Consider the following 17,006-nt stretch of genomic DNA (forward strand, 5'->3'; position numbering starts at 1 on the left):
TATCATCATTTCCTATATTTTATGAACTCATCAAACGTCACACAGTGAAATAAAATGCACTGAATAATTACCTTTTGACAGGGATAAGGTTTAGCTGCTTTGTTTATTTTGGTATTAAAATGTATTGTGTGGCTCTCACTGAAAAAATTACATCAAAATCATTTGAGTTAATGTGTCTTTGGTGCAGAGGTTCAAGGTTCAAGTCAAGTTACCGCAACCTCCCCCAGTGGAGTTTGCATGTTCTCCCCGTAAATGCATGGGTCTCCTCCGGGTACTCCAGTTTCCTCCCACATTCCAAAAACATGCATGTCAGGTTAATTGGCCTGTTTAAATTGTTACTAGGTGTGAGTGAGTTCTCTGTCTCAGCGTGCCCTGGGATTGGCTGGCAGTTCAGGGTGTCCCCTGCCCACTGCCCGAAGATAGCTGAGATGGGCTCCAGCACCGCTGCAACCCAACTGGGGATAGGAGGTGGAAATAATGGATGAATGGATGGGTCTTTGAGAAAAGTTTAAGAAGGTTCCTGACCCCTGATTTACGATATTGTCTTTGAATGTGGTATGTTTCACACTGCAAATTCCCTTTAAAAACCATCAGCAGCTGTGTGTGTTTGCAAAGAAGCCCCCAGGTATTTACTGTCTTCCTACCACCTAAATAAATGTATGTGTTTTTCTTCTTCTTGCAGCAGGTGTCCAGAAAGAAGTGCAAGGTAAGCTCCTGATTTCCCAACAATCATAAATAATTCTGTCTATTTCTACAACCTGTTTGCTGTCATCGAGTTGCAATTGTCAATTTGGACTGCAGTTCTGACATCCGACACATTACTAAAAAGGAAAATGATTTTATTTGTGTTTGAAACACAACTGTTGTTGTGGTGAGCATCGCACAAATACCGCGCCGCCGCTACTTGTTTTGCGCTCTTTCGGAAGCCAACATTTCCTAAATGACATTTGAGATCCCAGCACGCAACAGAGAGTCAAACGTGGAAAAATAGGAGGATAGCTTTCATCCATTTCTTGTGTTGTTTTGCACAGCCAGACTTCTCTGAAAGGATGTCAGTGTGTCATCACTGGCTCATTATCTGGCAACTCTGGAAGCAAATATGTTGATCGTACACAACGTTAAAGGTATTCCCAAACTCTAAAACATGCACAATGTGAGGTGATACTACATGGTTTTTGCATTATATATATATATATATATATATATATATATATATATATATATATATATATATATATATATATATATATATAGAGAGAGAGAGAGAGAGAGAGAGAGAGAGAGAGAGAGAGAGAGAGAGAGAGAGAGAGAGAGAGAGAGAGAGAGAGAGAGAGAGAGAGAGAGAGCGAGAGAGAGAGAGATTTTAATTATTTTCCAGGATAATGCATTTGAAGACAACATGTCTTGTCTTTGATATCCTGAGCTGTGAGGTCATCAGAGGGACACCAGCAGCCTAGCAAGCTAATCCCTATATTGTTTAATGTGTTAATTAGTCGAAGAGGTTAAGGTAGTTTTTTTTGGCGTTGTGACGCAGGTGGATGCAATAATGGCACAACAAAGGGCGAGCTGCCAAAAAGGGGCTAAATGAAATGAACAACATAAAAAAGCTAGCAGGAGCTAAGTTTCATTGATCAACAAAAGGCAGCCGCAGCCTTGACAGAGAAATGCGAGGCTGGCCGCCCAAACACACCCAGTGAGCAGCCAGGCTAACCAGGAACCAACAACATTCGCCACGGGGATAAAAGCAATGCCGCCCTCAAATAAAACAAGGGGCAGGGCAAAACCGGCACGAACGCCAGCCGAGATGGCCGAACAACACACGGTGAGCGGCAAAGGACAAGCAGGAGCAGACAAAACAGGAAAGTCCTCGGCAGCCCTGACGCAAACAAGTTTCTAGCTGGTCAAAATGATACCAACCGTGACACGTGTGGTGAAAATCACAAATGAAAAGCAACCATCACCTACCTCCAAGCAAATGTGAAGTATGCAATCGCTGTTCACTACAATGGATGTCTGTTTCACGAGTTGTGTTAATTGGATTTGCCATTTTGAAAGTATTGTTTTCCTTCAACAATATCACAGATCCACAGGAAAGAGGCCAAATGGGTCGACATTGAGATTAAATTTCTGGAGTTCCCTGGTGAATATTTTTCACTATATTTGCATAATTGTGGGGAGGAAGACTACATGTCATGCTGCCGAGTTAAAAAAAATCTGTTTGGGGATACTTTTAAGCTCCTAGCATGTCACGGAGAGTCAAACGTAGCGGAATCAACGAATGGATATTATCCATTTCTTGTTGTGTTTTGCACAGCCAGAGTTCTCTAAAAGGAAGCAAGTGTGTCGTTACTGGCTCATTATCTGGCAACTGTGAAAGAAAAGATGATGATGGCACACAATGCTAAGACGGAGATTTATTCGGTGTCCCGCTGGACTCGTAGATCAGGTCAGCAAAGTAGCCATGGCGGCGCTCGTAGGCGCTCGTGGGCGTCGCTCATGGGAGCTGCCGAGCGTGACCACTTTATCCATCACGCTTATGCAGCAAACCCTTGTGCAGCAACAGCGGCTTTCCAGAAAAACACCTGCCTCCAAAAACACCACAATTGCTTGCTGACATCCATCCAATTCAGATGGAATCATAAATTGTTGTAAAAGAATACAATGGTACCTATCTATATGAACAGCTCTAAACACAAGAATTCTGATATACGAGTTTTAATCAAGCGTTCCTGGAGGCTATCACTAGAGACTGCTCGAGACTGTACACCGGCAGCATCAGCATTCATGTTTGCACGTGCAAACTACTACAAAAAATGTGTTGCAATTTGTGGTGTGTTTGTTCATCTAAAGGTAGACTAATCGCAAAATAAATGTTATAGTAAGTGCTTATGAATCATCGAAAATCTCCCGATCCCATACACGTCAATCACATTAATGGTTACGCTTCCCCTTGTTAAGCGATGATAAACCTTACAAACACAACATGGCACCTATTTACTCACAACAAGACAGCATATGTAGAATTCCATGACAATATTAGTAATCTTCTATCCGGATTAAAGCTGAAATGGTCAAGACGAGATTGTTCTATTTTATCTTTTTTGCATAAATGTTATACGGCGTACACAATATAAAATGACCCAAAAAATTTAAACAGAAATGTATAAATTGACAGGGATGCAATCTTCTTGACTGCTCTCCGCAGCACGCACACACATTCGTTACGACATTTATAATAAACTCGCATTTTATTTTTTTAATATCTTATTTATTGTATTTCTGTATTTTTGCATGTTTGATTACTATTTGAGAGGGTTTTGGTGATTTGAAAGATGTTTCATAAGTCTTCACTTGGATGCTTTTGGAAGGACGGGATCAGACCCGTTCGATTTTAACTATTTCATATATGGAAAATGTGCTCATTACACGAGCAATTTGAGCTACAAGCACAATCCTGGAACGAATTGAGCTCGTATGAAGAGGTACAACTTGATATAAAGATTCTTGTTATCTTTATTTTATAGGCCCTTTAGCACCACAGTGAGAAAAGATTTGACCTGTTTACGGCCATACCACCCTGAAAATTCTCATTGTCGGGTAGTTAAGCAGGGTCAGGCCTGTGTAGTACTTGATTGATGGACCGCCTGGGAAAACCAGATGCTGTAAATCAGTCATTTAGTCCTCTCTCTGCTGCAACAGCACTGACTGTGATCCCCCCATTCCGGTCAGTAAAACATATTTTCCCTAAATGGGAAAAAAATAAATGTGTTTAAAAATAAAAGATCATGAAATGATGGACACCACAGCTACACACTACAGTGGCCCCTCTACATGGTAGATGTATTCCTCTAAGGATCAAGCTTGTGTCTATTGTTTCTCTTATTTCAAATATGTTTTTGTAACAAATAACTGAAAACCATTTAATCAATTTCTGGCAATTCCAAATTCATCCAATTTAACCCTAAAAAGCTCAAAAACCTGATCACTAAAACACATTCAAATAGTAATTGAAAATGAAAATACGTTAATGGGATAAATAATGTATTAATTGAATATAATTCGAGTTTACCATGAGCACTTGTAGTGGAGGAAGTCATCGATTGCTAACGAAGATGTTTGCGTGGTGGAGGAGTAAAAGAGTATGAGAGACTGTTGATGGGTATGTAAGCGATTTCTTTACACTTTCACACTCTAGTGGCAGTCCCTGGAAATTCTCGTAGCTTTTACTTTCCCCGAATTACGACAGCTCGAGTTTCTTGTAGCTAGAGTAGCTCGTATGTTGAGTGTCCACTATACTTAGCAAGGTCATTGTTGGGTCAAAAATGAACCTATTTGGCTCCTTGAGTGAGTTTGACCAAGCCTGGGTGATTTCTTAAGTGTGTTTAAAAGTGTACGAGACAAACATACACAAATTGCAATGGATCTTGGACTCCCTTTGCCGCCAGGGGTAGAAAATAAGCCTGCTAAATATAACCATAAAGTAGTTCATTCAACCTTGCCACTTTTATGTCTTTATACCTTGACAAAGAGCTCAGAAAGAGGCAGCAACTGCCAAATAATAGTGGCGGCATGAGAACGGAAGTTGTGCTAACATTAATTGACGAGATATTTATTAGGACAGGGAGAAAGGTATTCAGATAAGAAAATCCAACTTGTTCTAAAGGACCTCCCCTCAAGTCAAGTCAAGTCATGTCATGTTTATTTGTATAGCCCTTAATCACAAAGAGTCTCAAAGGGCTGCACCGAACAACGATTATTGCAAACCACAGACTATTATGACACCATCAGCTGATCTAAAACCTACATGAGGGCAAATAATACACAGATATGGTCAACATAAAATAGGTTATTCATATGCCATAGAATAGAAGTGTGTTTTAAGCTTAGATGTAAACATTTCCACTGAGGTTGCAGATCGAAGAGCATTCCACAGCACCTCGGCCCGAACAGAGAACACTCTCGAACCTGCAGATCTTGAGCACTTTATTTTTATCAGACATCAAAAGTAGAGGGTGTGGTTGTCAAAGAACAGCAACATGTCTGCCTGATAACGACAATGATGTGAACTGTTTATAATAGTCAAAACAATGAACAACGGTGCACCATGATAGTTGAAATAACGAACCGGTATCTTATGAAATCTCTTTGGGAGGTGCACATAATTAAAAACGGAATAGATTTATAATTTCCTCCGTTTTTATTAAACAGAAATAAAAATGATTACATCAATTGTGGTATTTTTAGCATTACTGGATGCCAGAAAACCGAGCACAGAGCAGCATCAGCATAATGCAGAAAAAGCCTGCAGTCCTTAATCAAAGCAGTTCATTCAACCTTGCCACTTTTAAGTCTATATGCAAACATATATCAGCCCTGATGCCGAATGGGCACACCAATGGCGGCGGCTCAAGCGCAGACATTTTTACACAAAGCGAGAGCTGACAGCAACGAGATGTTTATTGGATTCCATCTTTCAATGGAGAAAATAGCATAAAAAACACGCTGACGGAGAAAGAAAAATGTTTTTTGTTGTCGATCGTCACCCCGCCCTTCCCTGCCCCAAGATGGCCGCCCTCAGCCTGTGGGATTGCTTAGTTGTGCAGCGAGGCCATGGGAATAATCCCTGTTGGCCAGCCAGCTCAAATGCTCAGAGCTAACGCTTCACGGACGCGATCAGTTCGATGGGTGGAGGCCATGTCAGGCACGCTTTCGTACCTCGGATGTTTCCAGAGCCCCTGGGCGAGCCTGGCCACGAGAGATAAGCGGGAGCCGCCTGGCCGCCCATTCCACAAATGCATTGTCGGGATTTTCTTGTTTGTGCGCTTTGTTTGCTTTGACAATTGTTAGCGCGAGCCTGCCGTTGTCGGCCTCAGGAGAGCGTAGATGACAAAACACGACCGGTACGAAGACGACCGAAACCAAGACGACTGTCGGTTCGAGCAGGTTCCCCCATGACCTTGATCTAATCCCTCATTATATTTGCTAATCCCGGTGGCGATTTGCTGGCTAATTATGTCCTAACAATGATCAGCAAATTGTAGGTTTTCAGCAAATGTTTTTTACATTTTCTCCCCTCTCACGTTGAGATGAAGGTTGCAGAAACAACAGTCATGTTTTTGGAGGTTTCTCTTCCAGACAAAAACAAGATTCACTAATTACTTGTGCTAGTATTCATGTTCAAACAATCACGGTATTGTAAGCATTACTGGATGCCAGTAAGATAAAATACACAGATATAGCAGCATGATAAAGAGAAACTCTGCTTTTTTTAACAATCCTTAATCTTATGCTGTGTTGCCCCCAAAATCCCACCCTGCAAGGGCGAGCGCAGGGACTCGTCCCACCAATGTGACAATGTGTGACACAATTTTTTTAACAGATTCAAACTGGATAATGTGTGCAAGAGTGCTTGTTGATAGGACAGCACCAAGCAAAGACAGTCACAGTTACCTAGCGGACCCGCTCAAGTCTATAATATCTATCTAATCACAATAAAAGAAATGCCAATGGTAAACACAAATGTAGCTAGTTAGAACTAGCTAACTCATTATATTGAGCGTCTTTGACGTGACTCGTACCTACTTAACATGAAATTGATCCAAAATACATCAAACAAACCCTGTGAAAAATGTTTGCTGCAAAACCTGGAATACTTGAGGGCTGCCAGCCTGCCAGTGTTGTGCCCTACCACAACATCTATCCCTCTGTTTGACTGCAGCTAAACATTGCCGTCTCCATTTCATCAAAAGGTATACAACTCCAAATCAGGCTTAGAAGCTTACCCACCACACAGAAACTGACCATTATGGAATAAAACGGTAGTAATTTTCTGTCGCGGTTATTTATATTTGTTTCAACTTAACTGCCTACTCAACTGCTGTGCGCTCAAATGCCCCCTGCCATCCGTCATGGCTCTCATTCTGCCAAAGAAGGCAGTGTTTGGTCATGTGCAATGGGTCAATATAAAAATATTCGAAACAGCCACTGCATCTGTGCCACGTTTCACGCCTTACCTGTGACGTCTTGACCTTGACGGGTCACACGCTTGCCAGTCGCTCCGGTGAAAATTTACGGGCGGAAAATTGCGCTGAACCGCCATTGTCTTTATGACAGATGTCTTCAGTTCAGAGTATGGTGAAGCAGCAAGACATTTGTCACAAACATTTCTCAAGTATTTTGCTGGTATTGGGCACAATTATTTCTATTTCTAAACTCATTGACTGCGCTCAATCGTGGTTTACGTCAATAGACTCCAAAAACAGCTCGATCAAATTGGCCAAACATTGATGATAATAACATACATTCATGTGAATTGACGAATGTTTAATTTTCATGAAGTTTAATTTCAATATTTCATTTTGATTGGAGGCAGAACTACATACTGAAAATTCAATTCCTTTAAACTATATGTATTCAATTCGGAATCTAATTCTGTGGTTACCCATTTGGCCAGCAGGTAGTGCTAACGGTTTCCCACCCGAATTACTTCGCCCTCATATTGTCTCTAGCGTTTATCATGAAGGAAGCAATACTCTAAACATATTTTTAATTTTAGCTTTAAATTATTGATTTTTCAGTTCATTTATATGGGTAATGATTGATCAGTCCAGAAGGAAAAAAGTAGAGACACACAAATAAATAATGCTCGTGTTTGATATTTAGAATAAAAGGACATTGTTGACGGCAGCACGGCGGCGCAGTGGTTGGCGCGTGTGCGGCACAGTTCTACGGTCTTGGGAACCTCCTGTGTGGGTTCAAATCCAGCTACCGGACTTACTGTGCGGAGTTTGTATGTTCTCCCCGTGCTTGCGTGGGTTTCCTCCGGGCACTCCGGTTTCCTCCCACATTACAAAGACATGCATTTCCGGTGGATTGGCCGGTCCAAATTGTCCCTAGGTGTGAATGAGCGAGCGAGTTGTCTGTCCTTTTGTGCCCTGCGATTGGCAGGCAACCAGTTCAGGGTGTCCCCTGCCCACTGCCCGATGATTGCTGGGATGGGCTCCAGCACCCCTGTGACCCTACTGAGGATAAGCGGTGCAGCTAATGAGATGAGACATTGTTGACAAGAAATTTGATAGCAATAATTAAATCATTGATCCATAAATGGTTTTAAAACACGTATTTAAATGATCAGGAATTGTTTGCACAGAATGGCCAAAAGGAAATATTATTTGCCCCTGCACCAAAACGGTTCGTTGTGAATTTTTTTTCTTGGATTACCTCAAGGGAACAAAAGAAGTCTCAGCTTTCTGAAGAAACAAAGCCCAGTACATGCCCTCTCGAAGACCCGAGCCCTTCATCGCCCATGAATTGGTCAGGAACCCCCTGCCTTGTGGGGGCAGAGCTTGTGTTGAGCTGTATCGCGGCCGGCAGCAAGAGAGCAACTTTGGAGCGTGTGTGGTGTTTAAAGGTGGGAGGCAGGGGTGTGATTTCAACATGATCGGTCGACCCTAGACCAACCCATCCCTTGGGGAGTTCAATCACTACCTGTGAGTGGGGAGGGCTGGTGCATTTCTCCTACGATATCATCCAAAAATGAACAGTATTTCAAAATGATTAATACATGGAGGAATTTTTTAAGACGTGAAGGATGGGAGATGCTTGATTTTGAAGTGACAATTTCCTTCCAGAGAAATGTGTAGCACTCCCAGAAAGGCTTTATGCTTGCTCCCCACTGAATGGGGTTTTAGACTTTGTCCCGTGGCCTGTCAGGTCGTCCTGTCCCTTTTTTCAAATGCCCCAATCCTAGCAGGTAAATGATGAAAAACACCTCGTGTTGCTTATGTTTTTAACTTCCCTGGCCTCTTCAATCTCAACCTTGTTCTCCAAATGAGTCGGGTTGAGGGCGGCGTAATCTGGCTCTAAGGACCAATCGATACATTTATGATATAGTAGACATTCAAATTAAGGAGAAGACCTCAATGAACTTTGAGCTTATAATGGGAACAGGAAAGGACTGTATAAAAACCCTCAATATGCAAAGAAATTCAATCTATTCTTAATGTCCTCCCCTCAGCCCTTTCTTTTCATTAAATATCCTGGGTTACGAAAGGCAAACCCGCCCAAAATATTGTAGGAACCACGGAACAGCAACGTGATAGGCCGATAGTGACTTTTTTTCTTTTGCAAGGTCGTTAGAGTCAAATATCAGGCGGTGTGCGTGGTCTCCCGCGGGTGGTGATGTTCTTAACACACCACGACTGACCTTGACCTCTATTTTTCAAAGGTTCCCTTGTGACCCAAACGGACCACTTGCTTCATTTCCTTAAACGCTGCAGAAACAAAGAGAAGTCGGATTTGTGTGTCTTTGCTGCGCTACTGCGAAAAAATGCTGATAATTATTTATAGAGGACCATACCTGTCGTAACTAGAAATAATGTAAAAATTAATGATTAAATCATTTTTTTGCAGTACAAGGCGCACCCCTCAAAATAGTCTCTTGTGATAGATTTTTCATACATAAGGCATATTGGACTATGAGGCCCATGGAATTAAAACTACATGAAGACTTAGGTTTGCATTAAAAAATACATTTAAATTAAGATAATTTACAGCATAGAAATTAACACTAGGACACTACAATGAGTTTAGGAACAAAAACAAGACGAGAGGGGCGCCAGTAGCTCAGGAGGTAGAGCGATCGTTTTAGGATTAAGGGATCCCAGTTCGAATCCCGGCTTGTCCGTGTTACATGTCGAAGTGTCCTTGGGTAAGACATTGAACCCCCAATTACCCCCAATAAGCAGGTTAGCGCCTTACATGGCTGCACAGATCACGGCCGCTATTGGGAAATGTGAAGCACAATGTAAAGCGCTTTGGGAAGTCATTGACTTGAAAAGCGCTATATAAATGCAGATCATTTCATTTCATTTCATTAGAGAGACTACATTAATGTTTTCAAAGGCAGAACAGTTACTGTATGCAGTATTGTTACATTTATTCTAATGTTATTCATTGCCAAGAAACGTAATTGCATTCCAGGAACGCGTTCCATTGTAATGAGTTAGTCCCAACACTGGCCGTGCTTAGCATCGGGTGGCGGGAAGTAGCAGCCATGTTGACTCTCTACTAAGCTGCATATTGATGAAGGAAAGCGACATGGGTGTGAACACATGCTGCTCTTTTCTGCTCTTTATTTTGTGGCTGATTTTAATGTGTGCCAAATAAAGAAGTAGGGCAATAACACCGATAACAGAAAGTATACACATTGATAAGTTGATTCTGTATTTCATATTGGACACCTGCAAAGGAGATTGCATAGGATGCCAGTTTGTCTTTGTTTATTTTGTTCTTTTTTACTGTTATTGTTCATTGTTTTGACTTTTGTGAACTGTTTGCATCAATGTCACAATTGGCAAATTGCTGTTCTTTGATTCTCACAGCCTATAGGACAGATCTACTTTGTAAACCTAGGAGATTTAATAAAAAGAAAGGGCTCTGGGGAAGGCTATTAGAACAGCTTGGAATTTCTTATTTGAGGTTCGATCTCTCTTCCCTTTTATCCTTGCAAATTTAAAATCTGTTGATGTCTTTTCTCCCTTTTTAAGTGTCTACTAAACTTTAAACTAATCAATCAGTAGTTGCACTTTTTTCATTTCATGTTATTGCATGTTGAATCTGTTTAAAATTGCAGAAGCTACTCAAGTGAAGCGATTTGGATATCATTAAAAATGCAGAGTATTAAATGCTACATTATTCTTTGAAGTCGTTCTGCTGGTCATTTTGTTTTACAAAAATGTGAATGTATTCTACTGTATCTGTTCTGAACTCCACAATCCTTTCAATAAATTTGAGAAGAGGGATTGTTTTTTTTTTTTTTTTCCATGATTTGAGTCCTGACTTATTCGGGTTGCGTACGCGATAATTGATTGGAACCTTCTGTTTTATGGTAATTTCACAAAACTGTTTTTGGCGTGCATCTCAGACACCGTGTCAACATTTGGGTTTTGTGTTCCATCCGGTGGAAAAAAAGCATCTCAGAGAGCAACTGGGTTGCGCCAATAGAGATGTTTTTTTTTCCTTTCCCTGCCTACCTCCCCCTCCTCTTGCCCTTTTGAAGATGTTGTCTGTTTTTTACTTTGCCCCCTCTTTTGAAATGACATCCGAACCGCCCTACCCCCAGGATGTCTGTCACAAACTGCAGTCCAACATTGTGACAATGTTTTTTTTTGGTTTGCTTGTGTTTTCCCTTTCTCAAATTCCTGTTTGGGTTTCCTTTTTTGTGTTTTTTCTTTCCCTCAAGGTCTGGCGCACCTGATGTTAAAAGGTATGGGGTCTCTTGCTCTCCTTTCCCTCTTCATGGCATCTGTTCTGCTCTCTGTGTGTGTATGTGGTACACAATTTAGCACAAGCTAAATTGTAGTTGTAGTTACTTTTAGGATAACACGAAAGCATCCGAGCTCCACTTGAATCCAATGCAGAGTTAAACTAAAACATTAAAAAAAAACACAGTGAGTCTGACACCGCACCACAAATCATTGACAAAAAACACAAAGTAAATATTAATTTCAGTGACATACACAACCATTCAAAAGTTTGGGGTTGCTTATAAATTGTCTTATTTTTAGAGAAAAAACACAGTTTCAGTGAAGATGTCATTAAATTAATCAGGAATAGAGCCTACAGATTGTTAAAGTTGTAAATACCTATTTTAGCTGCAATGGTCTGGTTTTAAATGCAATTTCTATATAGGTCTATAGAAGACCATTTCCGGCAACCAGCACGGCTGTGATCTAATACATGTACAATGTGTTTGCTAATTGCATTAAAAGGCTAATGGATGATGAGGAAAAACCCTTTTGCGATTATGTCAGCAAGGGGGTAAGGGGAGCTATAAAACTGACCTTCATTTGAGCTAGTTGTATATCTGGAGCATCACATTTGTTGGTGCGATTAAACTTCCAGAATGGCCAGAAAAAGAGAACTCATGTAAAACTCGACAGTCTATTTTTGTTCTAAGAGAAAAAGGTATCCCATGTGAGTAATTGCCAAACAACTGAAGATATTCTACAACAGTGTGCATTATTTTCTTCAGAGAACAGCACAAACAGGCTCTCACCATAGTAGACAGAGAAGTGGGAGGCCTCACTACACAACTAAGCAAACTGAGAAGTACATCCATGTCTCTAGTTCTAAAAATAGACACTTTACAAGTTATAATCTAGCAGTTTTGTTAAATAGTACCCACAAAACACCAGTGTCAACATCTACAATTGATAGGCGACTCAGAGATCCTGGCCATCAAGATTGGCAAAGAAAAAGCCATACGTGTGAAGGCCATCAAAAGGAAGATATTTATTTGTGCAAAACACATTGTATTACTGATTTGATAAATAAAAGTGACTTTTTCTTGGAAAACTGTCTGGGAAACCCTAAACTTTTGAACAGTAGTGTATATCAAAAACATCTATCCACTAAAGAAAAGCTTTAGAAACTTAAAGACGATGGCGTTGGTGTCGAAGCTCAACTTGAATCCAAAGCAGGGTAAAAACAACTACTGGGTTGACGACACAACAATGGAAGCAGATGGCTCTTGAAGATGTTGGTACCATGTGTCAATTAGGACGTTTAAATACTGAAGCTAAATTGTTCCTAACATTACTTCCTGTCTGAAAGTGTCCTTCAAAATGCATATGGAAAACTAAGTAAACTTCAATGATCTTTTCCTGGGGGGCAGAACAACAACCGTTACCACCCACACCCGTAAAGATCATTTCAGTTGACCATGCTGGACTCATATAGTTCACACGCCCACCACCATTTGTGCACATCTTCTTGCTCACGTCGCCTTTCATGCTGTCATGTGTCTCGACCATCCACCTTTGTCCCGCCCACCCACTGTGCTAGAAAATCTCGAACTGTAAAACAACATGAAGCGAGCACCAGTCGACCATTTTCAAAGCGTTTAAAACACAAAGCATTTAAAGTGGCAGACTGTCTTCCAGGGAGCCTAATGAGAAGAATCCATGAATATTTTAAGACAATAATGGAGTGTTTTCACTTCATTTGCCATTCAAATACAGCACTGAACTTAAACGGCGTTCCTGCTCATCCAAAGACCTTTCACACAGGGTCATTGGAGTCTAGGAAAAGTGTGTCGAAGTCAAATGGATGCAGAAATGAAGCTTCAAACCAAGGGGTGGACTGATATATTGTGATGAACGTTTAAAATTGGTGGGAAAACTGCAGGCTGTGGACCGGTGTTCTGCCGAAACGTCCTATACTCTCGTCCTACCTTGGGCTGACCTGAAAGCAGCGATTTTCATTTCTTTATATTCAAGTCAAACCAGCAACACTGAAATCAGAATTATTGCCAACAGAAATTTGAATAACAATACAAAACCAGGGTTGGCGTTCATGCATACACTGCGTGATTACCCTAGTCAACAAACACCATGCTAGACAGCGACCACGGAAAAACACGGTAGGCTGAAATGCTACGTCACAAAATAGTATTTTAAAGCAGTGTGAAAGAGTCAAATAAGGATAAGAAAAATGAAAATCATCAGTACTGCTTAGAAAGGAACAAATTTCTACCTGCGTTGTGTGTGCCATACGCACTAGGCATTGGTAGGATGTCTCAAGTGTTAGGATAAAATTTCAGAACACCGTTACAGTGCCAAGAATTGTTTTTTTCCGGGCCACACAGAAAGAAAAACGTTTCCCTTTATTCTTAATTAAACATAACATAATTTCTTTTTTACCGATAATAACCGCAAAATGTGTGAGGTTATACAACAACAAGATACAGTGGAACCTCGGTTCTCGACCATAATCCGTTCCATGTCTTTGTACGAAAACCGATTTGTACGATCACCGAAGTCCTTTTTTCCCATTAAAAGTAATGTAAAATTGTTTTAATCCGTTCCAACACCCTAAATGTTTACCACGAAAGTAAACATGAAGCTAACCCAGGCTAATCGTACGTTCGCGTTAGCGTAATCTTCCGTACGAAAGATTACGCTAACATGAACGTGTAAAAATAAAAAAATCAGGTCGTTTACACGTCATTTAGCACCCGGGTCTCCACAACAAGTGGTGATCAGTGAAAGGATAAAGAAAATAATTATGAGTAGGATTTCTTACCTTGGCAGTTGTCTGCAGAAGCCATGCTGTATTCCTGAAAGAAGAGAAACTCGCACACCTTCTTCATATTTTGCTATTATTTCTTTCTTAAATGCAATATTTGTAGGCACAACTCCTCTTTTTTCACCTGTAGCAACTTTGCTGCTTGCACCAACCTTCTTCCGAGGCATAATTAGGAGTTAAAACACTCCCTTCACCGCTTTTGAAAAACGAAAACAGTATTTTTTTACTTTTAGATCAACTTTGCCTACATTTTTAAACCAAAAACATAAGGAATTACACAATATATAGCTTTTGGCTCTTACACACATTTCTTGTTGAAGCTCCGTGGTAAACTTACTGCTGTCTTGTCAAGTTCCATTACGTTAAACTACGATGAATAGTGGTTATTTACACATTAGAAAATAATGTTTTGTATGTAAGATCATTTTTACATTGTCATTTTATATGTAGCTCGCAGGCTAAGAAATTGTGAGCACCACTGAGCTAATGGTAACACTGCGGATTTAGGCTTATTTTCATTGTAATTATTATTGTTTTTATTATTATTATTATTACCATTACTCATGTTATTGGTGGTCCGAGCCGCGAGAATAATATCAGAAATCAAACCGGTTGTTGGTACAGAAAAGGTTTCTGGCCACTTGTCCAGTAAAGGTAATTAAATCTACAAAAAGTTAGTCAAAATAATTTGTTATAATCAGATAAATAAAGCAATTTTTGTATAGCTATGTCGGTAATTGTCAATTTCCAACAGGCGAAAAAGATTCATTTATTTTGTATAAAAATCTCCAGAACATGAACATTATTTTAGATAAACTGGTTATGTTTTGCTAGTTGCAGCTAAGTTAAAGCTTGTAGTCTGAGATGTCAGCTGCTAAAGCCAAGTTAGTCGCTAAGATCTTGCTAGTAGACCCCTAAAACAAATACTCAAGATAACAAGCTAACCGCTAAAGCAAAGTAGGAGCTAACTTCTTCAAATGAGAGAGGATTTTATTTTTTTTGCTTACGCGCAATCACTTTTGAGGTTTCAATTTTTTTAAATTGAGAGTAATGATGCTGGACGATGTCACTAGCTGCTATTATTCATACATAATCAGTAGCTGAAGGTTTCTATTTTTAGCAAAAGTGGGCTAAAATCCCTTCAGAGAAAAAAAAAAATTTTCTATCATTCACTCAACTGCAATATTTTTCAAATATAACTTGAAAAAAGTAAAATGCAGTAGCAACATCTTTCAATCCAAAAGAATATTATTTTCGGGGTAAAGTAATATACAGTGGAAAAAACATGATAAAATCATGTATCACCATCATACTAGGGACCCAAGAAAACCTTCTCAAGGGCCTCATCTGGCCCTTGGACCACAACGTTGTGGCCTAGGAAGTCATCTTGAAATCCCTCTTCTGGTCTTATATGAATTTGAGAGCGCATGTTGCTTTTTGTATGAGAAGCCGTTGAGAAGTTAATCATACTTGCTCTCACATATAACATAATACTCTAACACATGACCAACTATACTCTCATACACATACCCATGCACAAAAACGGTAATACTCTTACACAAACACTGCTATTCTCATACACTCACTACTACATTCCCTTACACATATTACTATACTCTTATACACACACTATCATGCTGTCACAAACATACTACTATACTCTTCTCACATATACAACTATACTCTCTCACATATACTACTCTACTTTCTCACACATTTTAATATACTCTCATACATACATCCATCCACTGTCACACACAGACAATATTATACTCTCTCAAACATTACCATACTCTCTCTCTCACACATACACACACTGTTTTATACATTACTATGCTTTCAGACACATACCACTATACTCTCTCACATGTACCGCCATACTCTTTCACACATGCTACTGTACTTGGATCAACTCAAAGTTGATGTTGAACTGTACAACATATACACACATACATACAGTTTTAAGGGAGTTTGAAAAGGAATACTAGTGTGTGTGAGAGTATAATAGTGTGTGTGAGAATATATTAGTATTTGCGTGAAAGCATTATAGTTTGTGTATGATAGTACAGTAGTATGTGCCTGAGCTTGTAGTAGTGTGTGTTTGAGAGTAAAATAGTATGTGTGAGAGAGTATACTAGTGTGTGTGAGAGTACAATAGTATGCATGAGAGAGTATATAGTAGAGTATATGAAGGTTTATAGTAGTGTTTGTGCATGGATATGACTGTGTATTCATGAGAGTATAGTTGTGCATGAGCGAGAGTATAATGTTACATGTGAGAGCAAGCAATTATGAGCAATCATCTTTTGTTGTTTTTTTTCGTTGTGTGCGCAGACATTCGGAGAAGTGGTTATAGCGTCTCCATGGCAACCGCTTCTTGCGAAACACTGACCTCATCTCTCAATAAATACACTCTAGTGTTCTCTTTCTCAGACATGAAACTGATCTCAGACGAAGCCAAATGATATTATTTTTCCTTAGGCCACAACTGCCATGCTCATGAGTTCCTTAATAATTATTCATTGTTTGATAATTGTAATTCTGTTTTTTTCCTGCCAAGTATCTGTGTCAGCGTAAGGAAAATCCGTATCAGGACTTACTAGCAATGGACAATTATATTGTATTAATTTAATTATAATTATATTTATTCCGCATGCATGATTTAGCGACCATGACAGAGGGTGGAATTACGCAGTGGCACGTTCTCCCATGTATTAGAGGGGGAAAATTGAATATTTTTTGGGGGGGTTCCTTTCAATTAATCTTCTTTTAGGACTTAAATATTTCATTTTTTTTTTTCCATCAGTCAGCCTACAATACGGATGTTAAAATGATGAGCTCAGAAGGTGATGTTGACTTGAATTGTGCAACCAAATTTTCCTACCAGTGTTATTCAGTAAATACAGGGTTTTTTTTCG

General features: G+C 39.8%; 1 protein-coding gene across 5 annotated transcripts in view; it reads left to right on the top strand.

Annotated features, from left to right (window-relative positions):
- LOC148349381 (neurexin-2-like) overlaps positions 1-17,006 on the top strand; it is a 202,700-nt gene that overhangs the window by 54,042 nt on the left and 131,652 nt on the right. For 3 of the 5 annotated variants that reach the window (XM_088321652.1, XM_088321656.1, XM_088321655.1), the window contains exons 3-4: positions 683-706; positions 11,243-11,266. In XM_088321652.1, the coding sequence (XP_088177778.1) occupies positions 683-706; positions 11,243-11,266 (48 nt within the window). The remainder of the gene's footprint in view (positions 1-682; positions 707-11,242; positions 11,267-17,006) is intronic. The other 2 variants (XM_088321653.1, XM_088321654.1) reach the window with 2 other exon arrangements.

Source organism: Urocampus carinirostris, chromosome 17 (assembly GCF_059441175.1).
Source record: "Urocampus carinirostris isolate Australia breed hairy pipefish chromosome 17, RoL_Ucar_1.0, whole genome shotgun sequence".
Taxonomy (NCBI): Eukaryota; Metazoa; Chordata; class Actinopteri; order Syngnathiformes; family Syngnathidae; genus Urocampus; species Urocampus carinirostris.